This window comes from Chiloscyllium plagiosum, unplaced genomic scaffold, assembly GCF_037043375.1.
Source record: "Chiloscyllium plagiosum isolate Xiang-an unplaced genomic scaffold, Cpla_swu_hap1 HiC_scaffold_34, whole genome shotgun sequence".
In the NCBI taxonomy this organism is placed as follows: Eukaryota; Metazoa; Chordata; class Chondrichthyes; order Orectolobiformes; family Hemiscylliidae; genus Chiloscyllium; species Chiloscyllium plagiosum.
The window spans coordinates 41,139,523-41,160,539 of record NW_028270172.1 but is presented as its reverse complement, the minus strand read 5'-3'; the positions used below and the strand labels follow the sequence as shown (position 1 = coordinate 41,160,539).

General features: G+C 40.0%; 1 protein-coding gene across 8 annotated transcripts in view; it reads right to left on the bottom strand.

Annotated features, from left to right (window-relative positions):
* Nucleotides 1-21,017, bottom strand: part of kif13a (kinesin family member 13A) — a 331,165-nt gene that overhangs the window by 27,043 nt on the left and 283,105 nt on the right. For 7 of the 8 annotated variants that reach the window (XM_043719126.2, XM_043719128.2, XM_087978611.1 and 4 more), the window contains 4 exons: nt 20,823-20,999; nt 19,495-19,587; nt 15,752-15,904; nt 10,098-10,175 (listed from right to left, as the gene is read on the bottom strand). In XM_043719126.2, coding sequence (XP_043575061.2) covers nt 10,098-10,175; nt 15,752-15,904; nt 19,495-19,587; nt 20,823-20,999 — 501 coding nt within the window. Of the gene's footprint in view, nt 1-875; nt 5,328-10,097; nt 10,176-15,751; nt 15,905-19,494; nt 19,588-20,822; nt 21,000-21,017 lie in introns of those variants that run through there. The other variant, XM_043719132.2, reaches the window with a different exon arrangement.

Here is a 21,017-nt window from a genome sequence, read left to right as displayed (position 1 = left end):
AGAACGCCCCTGGTGCTCACCTTCCACCCTACCAACCTTTGCATAAACCAAATCATCCGCCGACATTTCCGCCACCTCCAAAAAGACCCCACCACCAGGGATATAGTTCCCTCCCCACCCCTTTCTGCATTCTGCAAAGACCATTCCCTCTGTGACTACCTGGTCAGGTCCACGCCCCACCCTCCCATCCTGGCACCTACACCTGCCACCACAGGAACTGCAAAACCTGCGCCCACACCTCCTCCCTCACCTCCATCCAAGGCCCTAAAACTTCCACATGCAAAGTTTTACCTGCACATCCACTAATATCATTTATTGCATCTGTTGCTCCTGATGCTGTCTCCTCTACATTGGGGAGACTGGACGCCTCCTAGCAGAGCGCTTTAGGGAACATCTCTGAGACACCCGCACCAATCAACCACACCGCCCTGTGGCCCAACATTTCAACTCCCCCTCCCACTCTGCCGAGGACATGGAGGTCCTGGGCCTCCTTCACCGCCGCTCCCTCACCACCTGACGCCTGGAGGAAGAACGCGTCATCTTCCGCCTCGGAACACTTCAACCCCAGGGCATCAATGTGGACTTCAACAGTTTCCTCATTTCCCCTTCCCCCACCTCATCCTAGTTCCAAACTTCCAGCTCAGCACTGTCCCCATGACTTGTCCTACCTGCCTATCTTCTTTTCCACCTTTCCACTCCACCCTCTTTCCTGACCTATCACCTCCATCCCATCCCCCACTCACACCTATTGTACTCCATGCTACTTTCTCCCCACCCCCACCCTCCTCTAGCTTATCTCTCCACGCTTCAGGCTCTCTGCCTTTATTCCTGTTGAAGGGCTTTTGCCCGAAACGTCGATTTTGCTGCTCCTCGGATGCTGCCTGAACTGCTGTGCTCTTCCAGCACCACTAATCCAAAATATACTTAAGGCTAATTGTACAATCTTTGTTCTCACCCAGGAAGGTTCAACATCAGCATTACAGCCACAGATTATACCACTCCTGTTAAATGTAATTAGATGTGAAATTTGTTGGTTCTGTTATTAAATATTATAAATTCACAAATTTAACATTTGTTATTTCTAAAAAATGCATGGTTGGACTACTTTTAAATAGAAGATTGATTGATTAGTTCAATTTATTACTCCATGTTTCGCGAAAATCAAGGCTTTTTACTACTGTGGATTTACTCAACTTCTTGATTAAATTGCTCAGAGTTTGAAACATAGAAAGGGCTTCCTTTCATTGTCAAGTGAGAGTGTGCCTAAACTACTAATTCTAACTACTGTATTTATTTAGTTACTTACTGTTGATCTCCAACCTGATTTTATTTAAAGTGAAGATAAAAATGTATGTTCTGGATGTAGGTTTGCTCGCTGAGCTGGAAGGTTCATTTTCAGACCTGAATTCAGCGAGCAAACCTACATCCAAAACCTCAACCTGAGCTACAAAACGTCTCAAAAAAAAACTCACTAAAAATGTATGTACTAATTATCCAAAAGATGTAGGTGTCACTGGCAAGGGCAACATATATGGCACATCGCTCGTTGTTCTTAATCATAGATTTAAAACTTACTGCCCATTTTTTTCAAGTAGCATTTTTCTGACAGAAGGAAATTATTATTATCCTTTTGATATTAGTCAAGGCACTGGGTGAACATACGGAAACGTTTTAGTCATAGCGATCACAACACGGTTTGGTTCAAATTTGTTCTGACAAGGAAAACGATGGCCTGCAAGAGATGGCTTTGGATTGGGGCAACGCAGATTTTATTAAAATAAAGCAGAATCTGACCATATTTGGCTGATAACAGCTCCTTCCGATTAAGTCTACAGCAGCGCAATGGAGGGCATTCAAAAAGGAACTCAGAGTATAGATCCAACACGTACCCTTTAGAGGGAAATGTAAAAGCAAAAGATTCAGAGAATCCTGGATGTCTGGGACAATCCAGGACTGGAAAGAGAAGAGGAGTAGGGCTTTTAGCAAGTTCAAAGGGAGCAATTCAGCTGTGGCCCAGGAGGAACACGGGAAGAACAGGAGAGAACTTAAGGAAGCAATCCAAGAGCAAGAAAGTGACAAGAGAAATGACTTGCAAACATGATTAGGAAGAATCACAAGATATTGCATAAATACATTAAAGGGAAGAGGTAAACCAGGAAAAGAGTACAGCCCATTCAGAACCAAAGGGGCAACCTGTGTGTGAAGCCGCAAGATATTGGAAGGGTGTTAAATGAATACTTCTCTTCAGTCTTCACGCTGAGAAAGGAAAACATAGGTACAGAATTCAGGAAAAGGGATGTGAGGAACTTATGCAGTTTGACACTGGAAACGGGGAGGTATTGGAGTCTATGATGGGCTTAAAAATGGAGAAATCACTTGGCCCAGATGAAATGCATCCCGGTAGGAAATTGCAGGTGCTCTTGGGGGGTGGGGTTTGCTCGAGGACTGGAGGATAGAGAATGTGGTTCCACTTTTTAAAGAGGGGTTGCAGAGACTAACCAGGAAATTACACATGTGAGGTCAGTGGTAGGGAAACCACTGAAGAAAAGTCTGAAGGATCAAATTAATACGCACTTGGAATTAATAAGACATGGGTTAATTAGAGATATTCAGCAAGGCTTTGTCCGAGGGACATCAATGCCTAATAAATTTGTTAGAATATTTTGAAAATGTGATTAAATATGTGGATGAGGGAATTCCAGTTGATGTAGTTTATATTACTTTTAGTAAAGCTTTTGACCAGGTCCCATGTACAAATCATGTAGAAGACTGATTTGAGAAGATTAAAGCACATGGGATTGAGGGAAACTTGGCATGATGGATCAGAAACTAGCATAGTAATAGGACACAAAGGATAGGGGTAGTTCAAGTGACTGAAGGCTGGTATCCAGTGGTGTACCACAAGGATCAGTACAGGGACCCTTGTTTGTTAATTACACACAAAAATCACAGATGAAAATGTGGGGGAATTTTGAGCAAGTTTGCAGTCAACATCAAAACTGGTAGAGTGTTTAATAGTGAAGAAGGTTGTTGTAGGCTCCAGGCAGACACAGATGGGTTGGTCAGATAGACAGACCAGTGGCAGATGGTATTTCACTCCAATAAGTGAAAGAAGAAACATGATCAGGATGTATTTAATGAATGGTAGGACACTGGGTAGTTTAGAGGAACAGAGGGATATTGAGTTAATTATTCACAGATCTCCTGGTTGGCACACCACATGAATAGGATAGTTAAAGCAGCATATGGGACACTTGCTTTAACCAGTCATGGCGTAGAGTACGAGAGCAAGGAACTAGGATGCTACCTCGGATGGAGAAATTGTCCTATAAGGAGAGACTAGATCGGCTTGGAGTGTTATCTTTCCAGGAGAGAGAGAAGACTGGTTTGGGGGGGGGGGGGGGGGGAGGCATGAATGAAGTGTATAAGATCATGAGGGGTATGGACAAGGTGAAGTGAAAGCAGCTGTTCCCCTTGATTGAGGGGGTCAATCACAAAAGGGCATAGTCTTAAGGGAAAAGGCAGGAGCTTCAGAGGAGATTTGGGGAAAGACTTTTTCACTTCGCAGGTGGTGGGAATCTGGAATGCATTGTATAAGGAGGTAATGGAGGCTAGAAATCACACAACCTTTTACAAAAAAATGTTTGATGAGCACTTCAAGTTTTATAACATTCAAGGATATGGGTCAAGTGCATGAAATTGGAATTAGTGCACCTTTGGTGGTAGTTATGTTGGTGCAGACATTTTGGGCTGAAGGGCCTTTTCACCACTGTATAAATCTATAAATTTAGGAAAACTATTCCTCCTTTTCTATACAGAGTCACATAAAGATACCTATATAATTAAAAAATTAGTTTATCAGGACATGAGGTAACGTGACACCTAGGCTTCCTATATTACTGAGGGGTGTGTTTGTTTCAGCTGTCTCTACAAACTGTTCGCAAGCTATCATTAAAATGCAGAGCCTACCCTATCTTTGTATGTTACACTAACAGCTGAACTATGTCCCTCATTGCCAGTGCTGGCTAAAAATTGAAATTTATGAGGGTAGTAAGGCAGGTTAGCTCCTAGTTTTGAAATATTTTCTGTAAAGACTTTCCACATTTCCTTTGTATTTGGTAATTTTCTTCTTAAAAAAATGCTACATGTCACTTCCCCCTAGATTCTAAGTCTTATTTTTCTAAATGGTAGAAGCTGGAAAAGTGTGCTTCTGGCTTGTCTGTTAGAAAAGGTCGTCTTTTTGACTTGCACGCTTTAACGGTATGTCCTTCCTGTCCACAAAAGTGACATATACAGACCCCTTCAGTCTTCAGCGATCCTGTACTTTTGCTGTCCACTCTTTCTTTGAAATTCATGTCACTGCTATAAGCTTTAGCTACGGTAGATGGCGTTGAATTGCCTCCAGGGTTCATCCGAAAATGTAATTGCTCCATTCTTTGCAGTCTCTCCATTTGATCCTTCTGGTGCAAAGCAAGTTGCTTCACTAATGTCGTCAACTCAAGCAGTGCAGAATCTGGTGTGGAGCTTGTCTGCTTGCCAACTAGTTGTGAAGGATCTCCAAGGCTTTCATTACGGCTTTGCACAGAGGCAGGTTTAGATTGGTCATGAACTTTGACCGACTTTCTGTGCTGTCTGGAGGACATCTCATTTTCACACGGGACTTGTTTCATCTTAGTTTGCCGTCCCTTGAATGTTACCGACTTTGGATTTACGGATGGAGGCTTCTGATGAATATCTTGGTCAAGTACAACATTCATAAATTCTGGGCGCATTTTAAAATCCTTGTGTGTAGAAGAACTCCGTTTACTCGCCCTAGCTTTAAAAGTCCTGAACACTGCCCCCACAGCATAACTGGGTTTGGCTTCATTTGATTGCTGAAAGTTTTGAAAGAAACTATTTGCAGGTTCTGGTGAGAGTTGGCAGCTCCCATACTCTGCTCGGAGTTTCTCAAAAGCTCTTGCAGGAGACTGGTCCTTGAGTGGCAAATTAAGGACAAATATTTTTGCTCTTCCCTTAAGGTGTTGCACCACAAGATCAAACTGGAGAGTGGTAGGCATTTTACTAATGACCAGTCGCTCCTGCATATATGTGATCCAGTCTTCTATGTCAACTCTACAGTCTGGACTTCCGCTGAACTCAGGTACCTTCACTAATTGCTGGGATGTAGCCTTGGAATGATGCAGAACCAATGGTAATGATTCAGATTGACAGCTGGGCACAAGGCAGGTATGGGCAGGAGAAAAGGATTGATGGTTCAGTATTGGTGGCCTCCAGTGAACTTCAGTTAAATGACTGCTTGCCTTCATCGGTTCAGCAAGCTTCTTTTTCTAAGGGACAGACATGAGCAACAGCATTCATTGTATTACCTTGGCTGTCTAACTTGATTTCCTTTTGGGTTTCCATGCTATGTTAACAATTTTTGCTGAATTATGCAATTGCAAACACTTAGCAAAACACTACAATTGGTTTCATTAAAAGTCAATTAATTAAGATTTAACTTTGCCCTGCTATCCTTTCTTAATCTATTCAATACACAGAATCTGCAAATCTGTTCATAACTTCTGTCTTTTAGTTAAAATTGAGCGAAACTTTATACTGCTATATTTACAAAGACATGGATTTATGAACAATATTAAATTAGTTGGATGGCCAAGAGATTTCCAAGATTTTGGTCATTGTACTCATAAATATGAGTGCTCTTAAAATCTTGGGCAAGATGGTGGATAGTTAGCTGGCTTCACCCTCATAATTTAAAAAGGACAGTAGTATGTTATTTAACATCTAAGGGAAGCATTCTCAAATCAAGAGAACATTGGAAGATTACTGCTGGACAACTGTAATGTTCTTACCCATTACCTTTAAATTTATTGGACAGAAACTGTTTGGCCCAAGGGTTTTGTCCCTCCATAGAGCATTTTCTTCATTACTGTTGTTGTATTCATGTTAATTTTTGTGAATCTCACCCTCAATTCAATATTGATTTCCTTAGGATTTTAGATATGCTAAACTCTTGGCCTACTGTAACTAGCAATGCAAAATAAATAATGCAATTATTCAGTATGCTCATGATTTCCATTTCTTCATTGACAATATCAGTTGTCAAGGAGCACTCACCACTCTTGACCACAACTTTCTTGGAATAAAATTGTAAAATTTTATGGTATTGATTTTGACATTCTTTGAGAGTCTCTTTCCATTCTTCCTTTCTGCTGTCCTCACCATCTATTTTCTCAAACCACTTTACTGTTCTTTGCACTTTCCAATTCATCAGGATCTCTGGCTATTTTTGCAACTGTCATTTTTTTTTCCTTTTAGCTTTATTTCGTATCTTTCCTTGTTTTTTGTTATTCGTGGCAAGTAAAACTCTTGCTCCTCAAAAGGTATGAACTGGTTTGGCACCAATTGAGATTATTTCTCAACAATTGCCACTGATCTTCTGTCATTTTACTCAATAACAAATTTGCTACTTTAGTGTGGGCTATCACAATAAAGTCAATCTTATCTAAATCCTAGTAACTGTTGCACATTTCTCCCATTAACACCATATGGGCCAAGTCATGATCTCCATGAGATAAATTGATTCATCAATGTATTATTGGACGGCCAACTAATTATAATCCATTGCTTGTTATAAAATCTAATAAGACATGTCTTGTTAGATACAGAAAACTACTGCAGAAGAAATTCACTCTTTTTGACTTGCATTTGTTTGCTTAACCCAATTTGAGAGAGAATTGGAGCAGCTCATTAAAAAGCAATCAGCCTTTCCTACATGTTTATCCAGTACATTTAAGCAACCTGCCATTTTGGAGTTGCTGACAGGAGGCCTTTACTAAATCCCAGCTACAATCTTAATCCTTTTCTATTTCTTAATTCCACCCATAAAGTCTCCACTGATCATGCACCTCTTGTTTATAATCCTCTCTTAATCTTGAAGGAGTTTTATCCTTAATAACACAGACTTTTCTCCTGCCTATACAATTTACCCCTCTCAATCCTGTATTTCAGTTATAATGTGGTATGTTTTAGTTTTCAGTGCTGACTGACCAGCAGCCATGTGTCAGTAATGGCTATCTTGTTACAACCTTCAAGGTGAATGTGTTTTTGTATAAAGAACACTTGTTTGGACCAAAACGTTAAGCTGCCCTTCAGCTCTATATTTTTACATGCTCATTTCTTAGTTATTTCTCCCAGTTTAAATTCCTTTATATCTACCAGTTTGTTTTTGCATGTCTTGCTAAATCAAATTTTTTGACTTTTGCTTTAATCTCTTCCTTTACACTACAAATCTTTCCTGTCCCATGAAATAGAAGTCATTTTTCCTCAGACAATTACTTCAGTCATTTTGAACATGGCTTCAGGAACAATCTAGAGATAATAATCGTTAGGGCATATAAATCTTTAGCAACACAGATCTAGAACTTACTCAGTTCTAAAGTTTTCATCTTGTTTAAAAAGCAGTTGTTTGTAGGCATGAATGCACATGCACAAATATTCAGCCAATACATGTAATCATTCTATTAACCTGACATAAACTCTTATTTTGTAATCTTCAACAAGCTTATTCCTTTGAGTTACAACTGTTCAGTTGTCCTTTTTTAAAGTAATTCTTTGTTTTCTGATCCAAAAAGGCAGATTTTAAAAAAAAATTCAATCTCTATTCCTCAGCAGAGACGAAATGTAATGACATTTTTAAAAGTCCTACTCATTTGCACAAACTGAGGCACATGACGGATATGGGCTTCAAACTGATTTCCAACAAGCTTTCAATGATTTTCTTGAGGAAACAGTGCAACCTCCCCTGACTTCAAAAACACAATATGTATCGCTTTCCCTAAGAGAAAGAGACCAGAAGGTGCCGGACAGCCTAAATAACTTACTTTCTTTAAAAAAAAAGTAAATTCTTCAAAACAAGTGCTAAGTATTAAACAGCTCTGAACACTTCAAAACATGCATGCAGCCATGTTTACCAGTAAGTAGCAGCTGATAATTTACAAACACAAAACATGCCTGCGATGAATTCACCATTTATATATACTAAGATTGATGCACCTGTGCATGCTTCCTACATGCTTTCCATCCTTAAGCAGGAGGATGCAACTACCATGAGCAGTATCCATTATAAATATGGAAATATGATTTGCAATGAAATAAAAGGGGAAAATGCATAATTTTATAACAGGAACAAATTATACCCGTGTCCCATGATCTTTAAAAAAAAATCTCTTTACTTAAACATCATACGTGTTCTTTGCTCCGAATGTGCAAGATACTCAAATAGTCTAAAAAGTATTTTGTTTCTGATGTAAAGTCACCAACCTGAAGCATTACCTTTGTTTATCTACAGCTGCCACTTGTCCAAAATACGTCACCGAACTTGAACTGGAGCTGTCGACATTAGCTGTCTACATTAGCATGATTTATTCAGCAAATATTTCTGATTCTGGTTTGCTGGAGCCAAAATTTAATTTGGGAGATGAACATCAGGATCCTATGGAAGTGCTGACACTTGACCAATGTGGAAATTGCCTGGAAATTTACATTTTTGATGGGGCTGATTCGCTGCTATGTGGGACCCAAATGTCTCCGATCCTGAGCCCACAGCAGAGATTTGGGACAGATTATGACTTAGCTGGATATTTACCAGGAAAGTGAAACACAGTTTCATAACAGCTGTTCAAATAGCTATGTAATTCAACTGAGCATTACAACCAATCCCCTAATCACCCAACCAATTCATGTGAACCCCCCAACTCATCAAGTGACCACACACAACTGGGACCCTGATATCACTATCTCCCCAGCTAGTCTCAACCCAACCACATCTCCAGTGCCTAATCACCTATTCATAAACTTAGCTGTTCACTCAGTCACCAAGTGTCAATACTCACCCATACTCACATACATTCATTAAAAGATGCAAGACCTTTAAGAACATAAAAAGGGAGTATGTTCTCTCCTTGGTCCAGGTCTCGTTGGACTGGGCTATAGACGCTGTACTTCCCATATCTCCTTCAGCTGTCATCTGAAGAAATTAGTCTTAGCAACAGGTCAGAAAAATGCTGCAGGCAATGATTGGCCATTGCCACTAACTGGAAGATTTAGGCCATAACACAGAAGGATATCATGCATCTTGGGATACAGAGAATACATCAGTGATCAGAAATATTTTTCTTAGATCTGGAAATGTGAATTCTGTGTCCTCTCAGAACAGGGTTCCCAAAGACGCCCAGGACAGCACAGTATTATGAAATGCTTTCTCAATTAAAAGTTGCAATATTCACAGCTCCCCCATACAATACACAACCACTGCTCAAAAAAGATAAAAGCAGGTTTCAATAACCTAAGACTCCATCAGAAAACCAGCAAAGACTTACTGAAGTACAAGACTTCTCAGGGTTAGAATGAGTCGATGTATTGAGATAATTACCTCTATTCTAAACTTGTGCGCAAATGATCAATTCTTTACAAAAGTAACAAATGAACAATTGCTCAATATCTAATTGGATCCTGTGCCAGATAGAAAGATTTTCAAATAAATGAGATACCAGTCCAAGGAAACAGTTAAGATTTGACATTAAAATATTGTGCACCACAAATTAATGCTCAAATGATCTTTCTAATAACAGAAATAAAATGGAGAGAAATATTTAAGATAAATTGACTGTTTAACAGTTCAAAAAAAAAAATCAGTACTCTCCCTAATCCTCTGATGTCTTTCGGCATATAGTTACTTTAAAATCTCTTCAATAGCTCTTTCAAAAGAAGCCTTCATACCAAGTGCTCCATATACCAATACTTAAATAGCTGGGACCCTGCTATAAACTGGGCGTTGACTTCATAATGTTTGGAAGATTACTTCACAATGACCCACTTTTATGGACTCTTATACAAAAGCAATAACTTAAAGCTATTTCAACAGGAAACTTACTTGCCAATCCACAAAATAATTACAGCTTTTCTTGGTCTAACATAACTTTATAGATTTTGACATGCAGATTTATTGATCACATGATCAGCCATGCAAGTGCCATTTTTTGAAAACACAATGTAAAATCAGAATGCAGCTGAATGATGCCATTTTTTGAGATACGTACATGGTGAACATTCGGTGTGCTTACACTCCTCTTCATGTGCCTCCCTTTTGATGAAAGTGCTTCTTTTAACGTGACTGCCTAAAACAGGAAGACAAATCACAAATCAATAGATTTCAAATGACAAACTCGTCTGATATGCCGATGAACTGTCTGGTTTGAATGTAATTAATAAACGACAAAGCAACGAAAAACCCATTGCAAGAACGCAAATAAACATCCTGTAAGTGTGTGAAGTTACTCTGGATTAATCTTGTTGATGTTTCTAAATTTAACAAATTAGGGAGCAGAGTTCTGAATCTGATTGTGTTCAGCAGTGTTTGCACAGTGTTCTATAAAAGACAAGAGTATACACCATTATGGGAAGCTTAATAATTGGGACCTTGACGCAGCATGGCGGCTCAGTGGTTAGTACTGCTGCCTCACAGCACAGGGACAGGTTCAATTTCACCCTCGGGCGACTGTCTGTATGGAGTTTGTAGATTCTCTCTGTTTCTGCTTCAGTTTCCTCCCACAGTCCAGAGATATGCAGTTAAGGTGGATTAACCATACTAAATTGCTCATAGTGTACAAGAATCTGCTGGCTAGGTGGATTAGCCATGGGAAATTCAGGATTACAGGAATAGGGTGGGTCTGGGTTGGATGTTCTTCAGTGTGGACTTGATGGGCCAAATACCATGCTTCCACACTGTCGGGATACTATGACTGGTGAAGCCATTTTTCATAATGACCTAAAGGTCAAACATGTGAGTATGCAATCTCCCAATGCTGTGGAAAGAGTTTGGAATCTAATTTCAGGCACAGCAGATAAGGGAATAACTTTGAGAAGGGCAGGCAATCAACGCAGAACTGAGGGTGCTATACTTAAAAGCACACAGTATATAAAACAAATTAAATGAGTTTGGAGTGTAGATTGAAATTGGTGGGTACAATGTTGGGAGGTATCACAGATGTAGCTGCAAGAGAATCAGGGCTTGGAACTGAATATCTAAGCCCTGTGACCAGCTGTGTTCCACAGGGGATCAGTTCTGGGTCCTTTTTTTGTTTGTTATTTATATAAATGATTTGGATGAGTGTATAGAAGGCATGGCTAGTAAGTTTGCAGATGTTACCAAAACGGTGCACAGTAGACAGTGAAGAAGGTTTTCTAAGATTATAAAGTGATCTTGATCAAATCGGCCAGTAGGCTAAAAAATGGCATTTGGACAGCAACGGGGTAAATGTAAGGTACAAGGGTAGGGCATATACAATTAATGGTTGGGCCGTAGGTAGTATTGTCGAACAGAGAGACCTGGGGTGCAGGTACATAATTGTTTGAAGTTTGCATCACGTATAGACAGGGTGATTGAAAAGGCGATTGACACGCTTGCCTTCATTGCTCAGTCCTTTGAGTATAGGAGTTGGGAAGTCACATCGAGGTTGTGCAGGATATTGGTGAGGCCTCTTCTGGAGTACTGTGTCCAATTCTGATCGCCCTGTTATAGGAAGGCTATTATTAAGCTGGAAAGGGCTCAGAAGAGGTTTACCAGGATGTTGCTAGGTATGGAAGGCTTGAGTTATAAAGAAAGGCTGGATAGGCTGGGACTTTTTTCATTGGAGCATAGGAGATTGCGAGGCGACCTGATAGAAATTTATTAAATAATGAGAGGTATAGATAGAGTTAACGGTAGTTGCCTTTTCCCTAAGATGGGGGATTTCAAGATGAGCAGCCAGATTTTTAACATGAGGGGCAAGATTGACAGACATGAGGGGAGGGTCAAATCTTTTTTTCCCCCAGAGGTTGGTTCACATGTGGAATGAACTTCCTGAGAAAGTGGTAGGATGTGAGTACAATTACAATGGGTTAAAAGACATTTGGATAGACAGATGAGTAGGAAAGGTTAAGAGCGTTCTGGGCTAGGAGCAGGCAGGTGGGGCTCATTTAGTTTGGGATTATGTTCAACATAGACTAATTGGACAAAGGGGTCTGTTTCCATGCTGTGTGACTGGGAAAATCAGGTTGGTAGTGGATGCCAAGAAAAGGAATTTGTGGAATGTCTACGGGATTTATTTTTTGAAGCAGCTTGCAGTAAAGCCCAATAGAGATCAGGCAGTTCTGGATTTGGTGATGTGTAATGATACAGACTTGATTAGAGACCTTAAGGTGAAGGATACCATACCCCACCCCACCCCTCCCCCCAGCCAGAGGGCATTGACCATAATATGATAGAATTCACCCTGCAGTTTGAGGGGGAGAAGCTGAATCAGATACAATTCAGAGGTATTACAATTCAGGAAAGGCAACTACAAAGAAATGAAGGAGGAACTGGCCAGAGTTGATTGGAAGGGGAGCAAAGCAGAGAAGATGGCAGGGGTTTCTAGGCTAATTCAAGAGGCACAGCAGAAATCATCTGGAGGAAGAAGAAACATAGAATCCTTACAGTGTGGAAGTAGGCCATTTTGCCCATCAGGTGCATAGTGACCCTCCAAAGAGCACCCCAACCAGAGCCATCCCGTACCCTATACCCCCGCATTTCCCATGGCTAACCTACCTAGCCTACACATCCCTGGATACTACGGGCAATTTAGCACGGCTAATCCACCTAACCTGCACATCTTTGGACTGAGAGAGGAAACCCATACAGACGTGGGAAGAATGTGCAACTACACACAGGCAGTTGCCAGAGGTTAGAATCAAACCCAGATCCCTGATGCTGTGAGGCAGCAGTACTAATCACTGAGCCACCGTGCTGCCCCATACTAAAGAGAGGACGAGATAACCATGGCTGACAAGGGAGTCGGGGACAGCATATGTAGTAATGATTTTTGGGAAGCCAAAGGATTGGAAAGTCTTTAAAAACCAGAACAGAACTCAAAAACTAATATTGGGAGAGAAGATTAAATAGGAGAGTAAGCTCGCTAGTAACATAAAAGAAAATTGCAATTTTTTTTTAAGATATACAAGAAGGTAAGAGAGGAAAGAGTGGATATGGAACATAGGAAAATGAAACTAGGGAACAAACACAGCTGAGGAACTTGGCAAATACTCTGCATCAGTTTTCATGGTGGAAGGTACAAGTACCATACCAGAACTTCATGAGAGTCAGGGGGAAGAGGGGAGTGTAGTGGCCAATACTAAGGAGAAGGTGCTGAAGAAGTTGAAAGGTCTGAAGATGGATAAATCACCCAGATCAGATGGACTACACCACAAAGTTCTGAAGGAAATCGGTGAAGAGATTGTGGAGACGGTGGTGATTTTTCAGGAATCAATGGAGTCAGAGTGGGTCCCAGACGACTGGAAAATGGCTGATGTAATACTCCTGTTTAAGATGGGAAAGAGGCAGAAGATGGAAACTTATGTTAGCCTGACCTCAGTCATTGGTAAGATTTTAGAATGAATTATCAAGGATGAGATTGTGGAGTACTTGGAAGTGTGTGGTGAAACACGGTTGAGCTTGCATGGCTTCATCAAGAGGAGGTCATGCCTGATAAATCTGTTAGAATTCTTTCAGGAGGTGGCAAGCAAATGAAGACTACTTATATCGTTGTTACATCCTATATTGTCACAAAAATCACAAAACAGACCCAAGACTTTTACCAAAGAGTCACAGTTGCAAATCGCCCTTAGTTCTAGGTTTATGTCATGATTGGATCATTGAGTTATTAGGACTTGTGATCTTAAGCAGGAGAATAATAGATCATTACTCTAACCACAACAAACTCTCTGATCATTCACCCTAATAACCTAATGAAACAATTGTTCAACATGTTTTATATTGCATACACTGGCCGACCTCCTTACAATGTGTGTGAAAATATTGTTTATGATGATGAATCCACTGTTTTGTGTTCTTCCATTTTTCTCTCTTAACTAACAATAAGTGAGTTACTTTTAAAGTATGTATTTATATTGAAGTTATTTTGAAGATTCCAGAGTAACTCAAGTCTAGATAATATACATATTCTCAAGTGAATTTAAACAAACAACTGTGGATGCTGGAAATCTGGAACAAAAGTGGAAATCACTGGCAAAACTCTGCAGGTCTGGCAGCAATTGTCAGAGAAAGCGGAGTTAATGTTTCAATTTCAGTAAGTCTTCAAAATATTTTTTTTCCTGGAAGAAAGTAGAAGAGAAATGTACGGGGTTTGGGTCTATGAGTTTGGACGCTGTGGGATGGTCGAAAAGTGTGGTGCTGGAAAAGCACAGCAGAGCAGGCAGCATCTGAGGAGCAGAAAAATTGAGCTTTCAGGAATAAGCTCTTCAAATGCTGAAAAAGCTGACTCTCCTGCTCCTCGGATGCTGCCTGACCAGCTGTGCTTTTCCAGAGCCACAGTTTTTGACTCTGATCTCCAGCATCTGCAGTCCTCACTTTCTCCTGACTGTGGGGATGAGATCAAACGAACCTACGTTGGTGACAGTTTTGGACACAATGGCCTGATGTTTGATAGTGGAGTCATGGTCCGGGAGATAAAAGGAAGTATATAAATACCTATTTTAAAAGTAAATTTCCAGAATGTAGAGTCAGTGCACCAGACGACAACAACAGCACCAACTCTTGTCGCCAGGTTTGATGACAAAAAGACAGGATTGGATATGAAAGCAAGGAATGCAGTCAGTTCAGAGGTGGATAGGTTTGAATGGACAAGGCATTAAGACAACCAATGCCACATCAACAGGTATCAATGAACGAGTTAAGTGGTGCTAAAAGACCAGAGGGAGGGATCCAGGTGGAGGGAGAGCATTGGAGCAGGTGAAGGTATTTGTGGAACGGGCAGAGGACTCCCCAGATGAAAAGAGCATGGAGGTAGCAATGACAGATTGAGAAGTTCAATGTCATGTTGTATCCATAATTCAAATGAGTGTGGGTAAGATGGATAAAACTAACCCTTGTTGAGCACAGAATGTTCACCATCACAGAGCAGAAGGTCAAACGGGATAGTAAATACTCAAAAGGTAGGGTTAGAAGTAAGGGTGGAAGGGAGGGAAGAAAGCTTCCAGAGGAGTATGGGTACGAGCTGTTGAAGCTTGCATTTCTTAAAGCTTCAAAGGAAGTGAAAACATTTCTTGACAGAACATCGAACAAACTGGAGAATGAAGTCGAATGGGGAGGTTGGAACACAGGTTTGAGACAGTGTAGGGTGCGGGGGCTGATAGAGATAAAGATCAAGAGTGCACAAATATTGAGACATAGCATAGAGTATGGATCCCAGGAGGTGGTGAGAACAGCTGTCTGAGGAGCGTTGTACATCATAGAGATACCTGTGATCCCGGGTGGATTTGAAACACGAAGGATGAAACTTCAGTTGGAATCCACGTGGGGCAGTTCTGAGCTGGAGGAAGTCACTGAGGCATGAGAGATGGCTGTGGAAGCGAGTTTTAGCAAAGACTTTGTCAAATGTTAGGAGAGAAAACGCAAGTAATGATGGTGAACAATGAGGTTAGAATGGAAATTCTTTCAAGGAGGAAAACCTATCCAAGGTAGGCATACCTCGAAGAGATATGGCATCGAGCCAATTCTAAGATAAACTCTGAAGAATCACCAGACTCTAAACGTTAACTCTGCTTTCTCCCCACATAGGCTACCAGACCTGCCAACCATTTCTGTACATATCTTTAGCATTTTGTTTCAAATTCATGCTAATTTTACACTTGTTAAATAAAATATAAAAACATTCACCTGTCTGAGTCGTTCAAGACTAAGGATGTTTTCCACCTCTAGCACTCCTCTTGTGTACTTTTCAATGTACGTTTCTCCATCACCTGAACCATCATTTTCACTCTTTGCTGCCATAAGTGCCAAAGTTTCTCGATCCTCTGCTTCTTCAGAAGCCTGAAGAAAGGGAATTTGTCAATATCATCTGAAAACTCAGCATAAAGTGGGAATATGTTCTTTGAGACAGAGAGTCAGCCTTTATACTTCCATAATAAGAACTGTCAAGTTTAGCATAACTTTTTATATCAAAAGATTGTAGGTTAGGTATGCCAATTCTATCCAAAATTTAAACAGAGACAAAATCTTGGGGTTATCAAGGCTTGGGTTCTATACTAAATTAATGAATAGATCTAGAGCAAGGTGCAAGCCACTTGAAGAGGGGCCTTCTGGCACAGTAGTGATGCCCCTACCTCTGAGCCAGAAGATGTTGTCTCAAAGCCAACCTTCCCAAGACATGAAACACAAGATGTCAAAAAGGTTGATTAAAAATATCTGCAAATCACTTGAAGCCTATTCAAGAAAAACTTAGACATTGTATCTGAAAAATACAATAGGAGGTTAAATATATTGTGAAATTTGAAAGGGTTCAGAAAAGATTTACAAGGATGTTGCCAGGGTTGGAGGATTTCAGCTATAGGGAGAGGCTGAACAGGCTGAGGCTGTTTTCCCTGAAGCGTCGGAGGCTGAGGGGTGACCTTATAGAGGTTTACAAAATTATGAGGGGCATAGATAGGGTAAATAGGCAAAGTCTTTTCCCTGGGGTCGGGGAAGTCAAGAACGAGAGGACATAGGTTGAGGGCGAGAGGGGAAAGATATAAAAGAGACCTAAGGGGCAACTTTTTCACAGAGGGTGGTACATGTATGGAATGAGCTGCCAGAGGAAGTGGTGGAGGCTGGTACAACTGCAACATTTAAGAAGCATTTGGATGGGTATATGAATAGGAAGGGTTTGGAGGGATATGGGCCAGGTGCTGGCAGGTGGGACTAGATTGGGTTGGGATATCTGGTCGGCATGGACAGGTTGGACCGAAGGGTCTGTTTCCATGCTGTACATCTCTATGACTCTAAGGCATTCGCAATTCCATTATTTTTCACATCTTTGCAGGGAATTGGTTCAAAACCAAATCTCAAAGTTAAATCAACTTTGGAAATATATCACCGTTTATCACCGGGTCAAAATTCTGAAATTCCCTTCCTAACAGCATTGTCTGCCTACTTACTGCACAAGGACTGCAGCGGTTCAAGAAAGCAGCTCACCACCTTCTCAAGTGCAATGAGGCACAGGCATTCGATGATGGCCCAGTCAGTAATACCCACGTCTCATGAATGAATAATAAAGAAAACAATTCCTGCGTGTTTCTAAGTGTCATCTGTGGCTATTGCCCCCACATCAGAAGATTATGGGTTCAAGCTCCACGCCAGAGATTTAGAACTGAGATCTAAGCTGACACTCCAGTACAGTACTGAGGGTGTACTGCACTGACAGAGTCTGAGACATTAAAGTAAGGCCCTGCTGGCTGTCAAAAACAAATCTAGAAGCTCCCATGATACCATTATAAAGTACATTAGAGGGAACTTGGCCTCAGTGGCCTAGAACAGCATTTATCCATTAATAAATATCAGTAAAGCAAGCAGATCGTTTGCACATTATCATATTGTTCTTTTTTAATGGAAACTTACACAACCCAAATTGACATTTTCAAATCATACCAGTGACCACACAGCAAAAACATTCTATTAGCTGTAAAGCACTTTGGACATCCTGAGATTATGAAAAATGTGACATAAATGCATCTTTCTTTCTTCAAACAGTCACCACTAGAGGGCAGCCACAGAACTGAAGATTTTTGTTTAAGATAGAAACTATTTTGGCGTTTCTCACCTGGATAATTACTCAACTTAAAATAATCAGACATTACTTTTGAAAAGTATAATTTTCTTGTAAATTTCTTTTCCTCTGAAGACTCAAATAGAGGTACCAAGCTTCAACAGTCAGTCATATTCAACTACCATATTCAATCCATTATTTATACATATCAATAGGGATAACCAATTCACTAAGAAGTGACACTACAGGCAAGCCCGAAGCATTCACAGACACATGGATCTGGATATCAGTTTTTAATAGAACCTTTACTAATAAAACAAGACATTAAAACCAGTTACAATCTGATGACATTTGAACTGAATCAATGGAACAGCCATGCCTAAAACCGTGTAGAACAGAGGTTCTAGAGATAAGTTTTTATACCTTTTTTTCAGTAAGAAAGCAAAATGGGTTCTCAGTTCAATATATCAGCTGTCAACCACCTCAGTTTGTTTATTAAACTTCAGCATTTTCAATTGGGGAACAATTTTGCATTTAGTTTACCTTCGATTTATAATTTACACACAGTATGAAACAATGTATTTAGTGATGAACAACAATTTGAAAACCTTACAACTTGGCTTTCCAAAACCAAAGACTGCAGCAACACAGTGAAACACGGCTGCAGATAGAAATGTTAGTGATTAGGTATGGCATGAAATGTACATTGTAAATATAACTTGTAAGTGATGTGCCTCACCACACTCCAGAGTGCCACATGCTGTTATGGAAGAAACTGAATTCATTTAGTGATGTCACATACAAATAACCTGTTATATAATGTACTTACACAGATTTCATGAATAAAGATTATTTACGAAAAAAGTATTCCAGTCTTTTGAAATATTATATATGTTAGCTATGTGCAAAAACTGTAATTAAATACTGCCAACTGCAGTGTATTTCAATGCACTGAAGCATAAAAGTTTTATACTGATGTGCAAGGCCAGATTTTAGGATGTGAGCTAAAAACATAACGAGCTCACCAAGGTCTCATTGATCATCCAGCATTAGTATTTACCAAGTTTCTATTTGCAGAAATACTTTGGATTAAGCTTTTCTGAGCTTCTACCAATAAAATTATTTAGAGTGTAACTTCTCCCAGACTGGACAGATGTTAATGCATACTGTTCCCACAATAATGGTTGTACCTATTTACTGAAGGAGAGTCAGAAGTGTCTACATTGCTATGTGACAGGTAATGGTAATTTACAGGGAAAGAGCAATCTGATATATCAGGTGGAACACTGGTTATTCTGCTCTCCTTGTATGTAACTCTGGGGGAATTCTAAGGTCATGAAGGACAACATTCAGGGTAAATGACCTCCACTTCACCATAAGTGCTTACAACATCTATGTGAGTAAAAGCAAAATACTTCTCAAGTTCTGTACAAGACTTGAAATATGAACTCGGTTTCTCTCCAGTGATGCAGTCAGACTATTAAGTCTCTCCAGCATTTTGTTTTATTTCAAACTCCCAGGGGATGTTGCATTTGACTTGGTTGCAGACTACATCTTCCTTGCAAACACATTTCACATGCCTACTTCTTCAATGGACAGTGCCACTTCAGTATTGATCTTTGCTGAACTATAGCCAATTTCACACTTGGGATTTACATGAACTGCCTCAATCTACCTAAGCTTATTTTAAACATGGTTATTAAAACAAATGGACTAAGGACATGTCTTCAAGGACAGGATTTATAAAATTACATTTTTTTTCACAATTTTTGTATTATTTATTCAATAGTGAAATTACTGCAGCTGTACTCAATCAGAAAACATTTTTGTTCATTAGCTCATAGTCCCAGCTTTGCCAGAGAATTGAACATACATTTACCTTGGGTATGTTGGATACTATTTCATAGGTAACACCACAGGAATGAAGTATGTGTTTGTAAGACATTCTTCGTTTCAGACTCTGTGTGAAACTCTGTAAAGTAAGTTTCCAAAGAAGTATTTTGAATTAATAATTTCATTCACCAAAAAGCAGGTATCTTTCGAGAAACAAAACTGGAATGTAAAAATATGTAAAACACAAATCACTTCATTTGTTAACTCAATTTATCCCCTCCCATTGCTGGCTTCACGTTGGTAGATCTCATACATCCTCAATGACTTTTGATATTAAAACCATCAACACTTTTCTTAAAAGCGTCGACAAATTTGTTTAAAAATAATTAAGAAAAACACAGATCTTGGCCGTTACAACTGTAAGGAGTGTGTTGGAATGTGAAATAATAAGCACTCATCTATTAATGTGTAATCTGTGGCTACACTACGCACATTCAAAAGAGATCTTACACTGCAGCAGCTCCCTAAAGATAATTGAACAGTATCTTTATCCACCGGAAAGTCTACTACAGAGAAAGCAAGATCTGTATTATGCTGGGAACATCAGTTCCAAGGCAGGCACTAAAAGTTTGGCATTTCTTTTATAGTCACTGCATCAGTACCCTGGAATTCCTTCCCAAATGCCAAGAGCTGCAATATGCAAGGACTAGACCCATCATTCTTCTCAGTGGAAATAAGGTTGCTTGCCAGCAATACCCACATCCCAACAACAAATACGTTAAACAATTTATATAACCTGGGTTTCACTGCAACGTAGTGTCAACGCAAAACCTAAAACTAAGACCGTGAAGAGCTCAACAGGCAAAAATAAATCCTCTAGGAAGTCTCATTCTTGTAACTTGTATTGCCAATCAAGCAGACTCTGACTTGGGATTCAAGCTGCATTGACAATAGAACTGGAGGCAAATATTTTGGTGCAAGAAAACCGTTGTAACCTAAGCAACAAAATATATGCCAGCTGGTATACTACTCTTCTTCCAGGCTGGAAAGATGTTAATGCATACTGTTCCCACAATAACGGCTGTACCTATTTATTGAGGGAGAGTCAGAAGTGTCTACATTGCTATGTGACAGGTAATGGTAATTTACAGGGAAAGAGCAATCTGATATATCAGGTGGAACACTGGTTATTCTGCTCTACTTGTATGTCAAGACGATGGGGCACTAGCTGAGTTACTTGTTGTAATTCATTAGTAGGAGGAGAAGTTATGGTAATTGATGTTGCATTCACATGGAAATATATTTTTAAAGAATGGGGTCATGTCGATCATATCAACCACTGAATGTTCATTCTACGGTATAACACCTTCCTACCTGCTTATTGTAAATATTGACGGCTATACGCTTGCGCAACACCAACTCCACAGAGGCTGGATGGCTGAGCTGCACTGTAGTCTTTATGATCAAATAGATACGCTCATTCTGTGGGGTAACTTTATTCAGGTATATGGAATCGTGGACTGACGAGTCCCAAGAGGCAATAGCTGAGACCTAAAAATGCAAACAGAA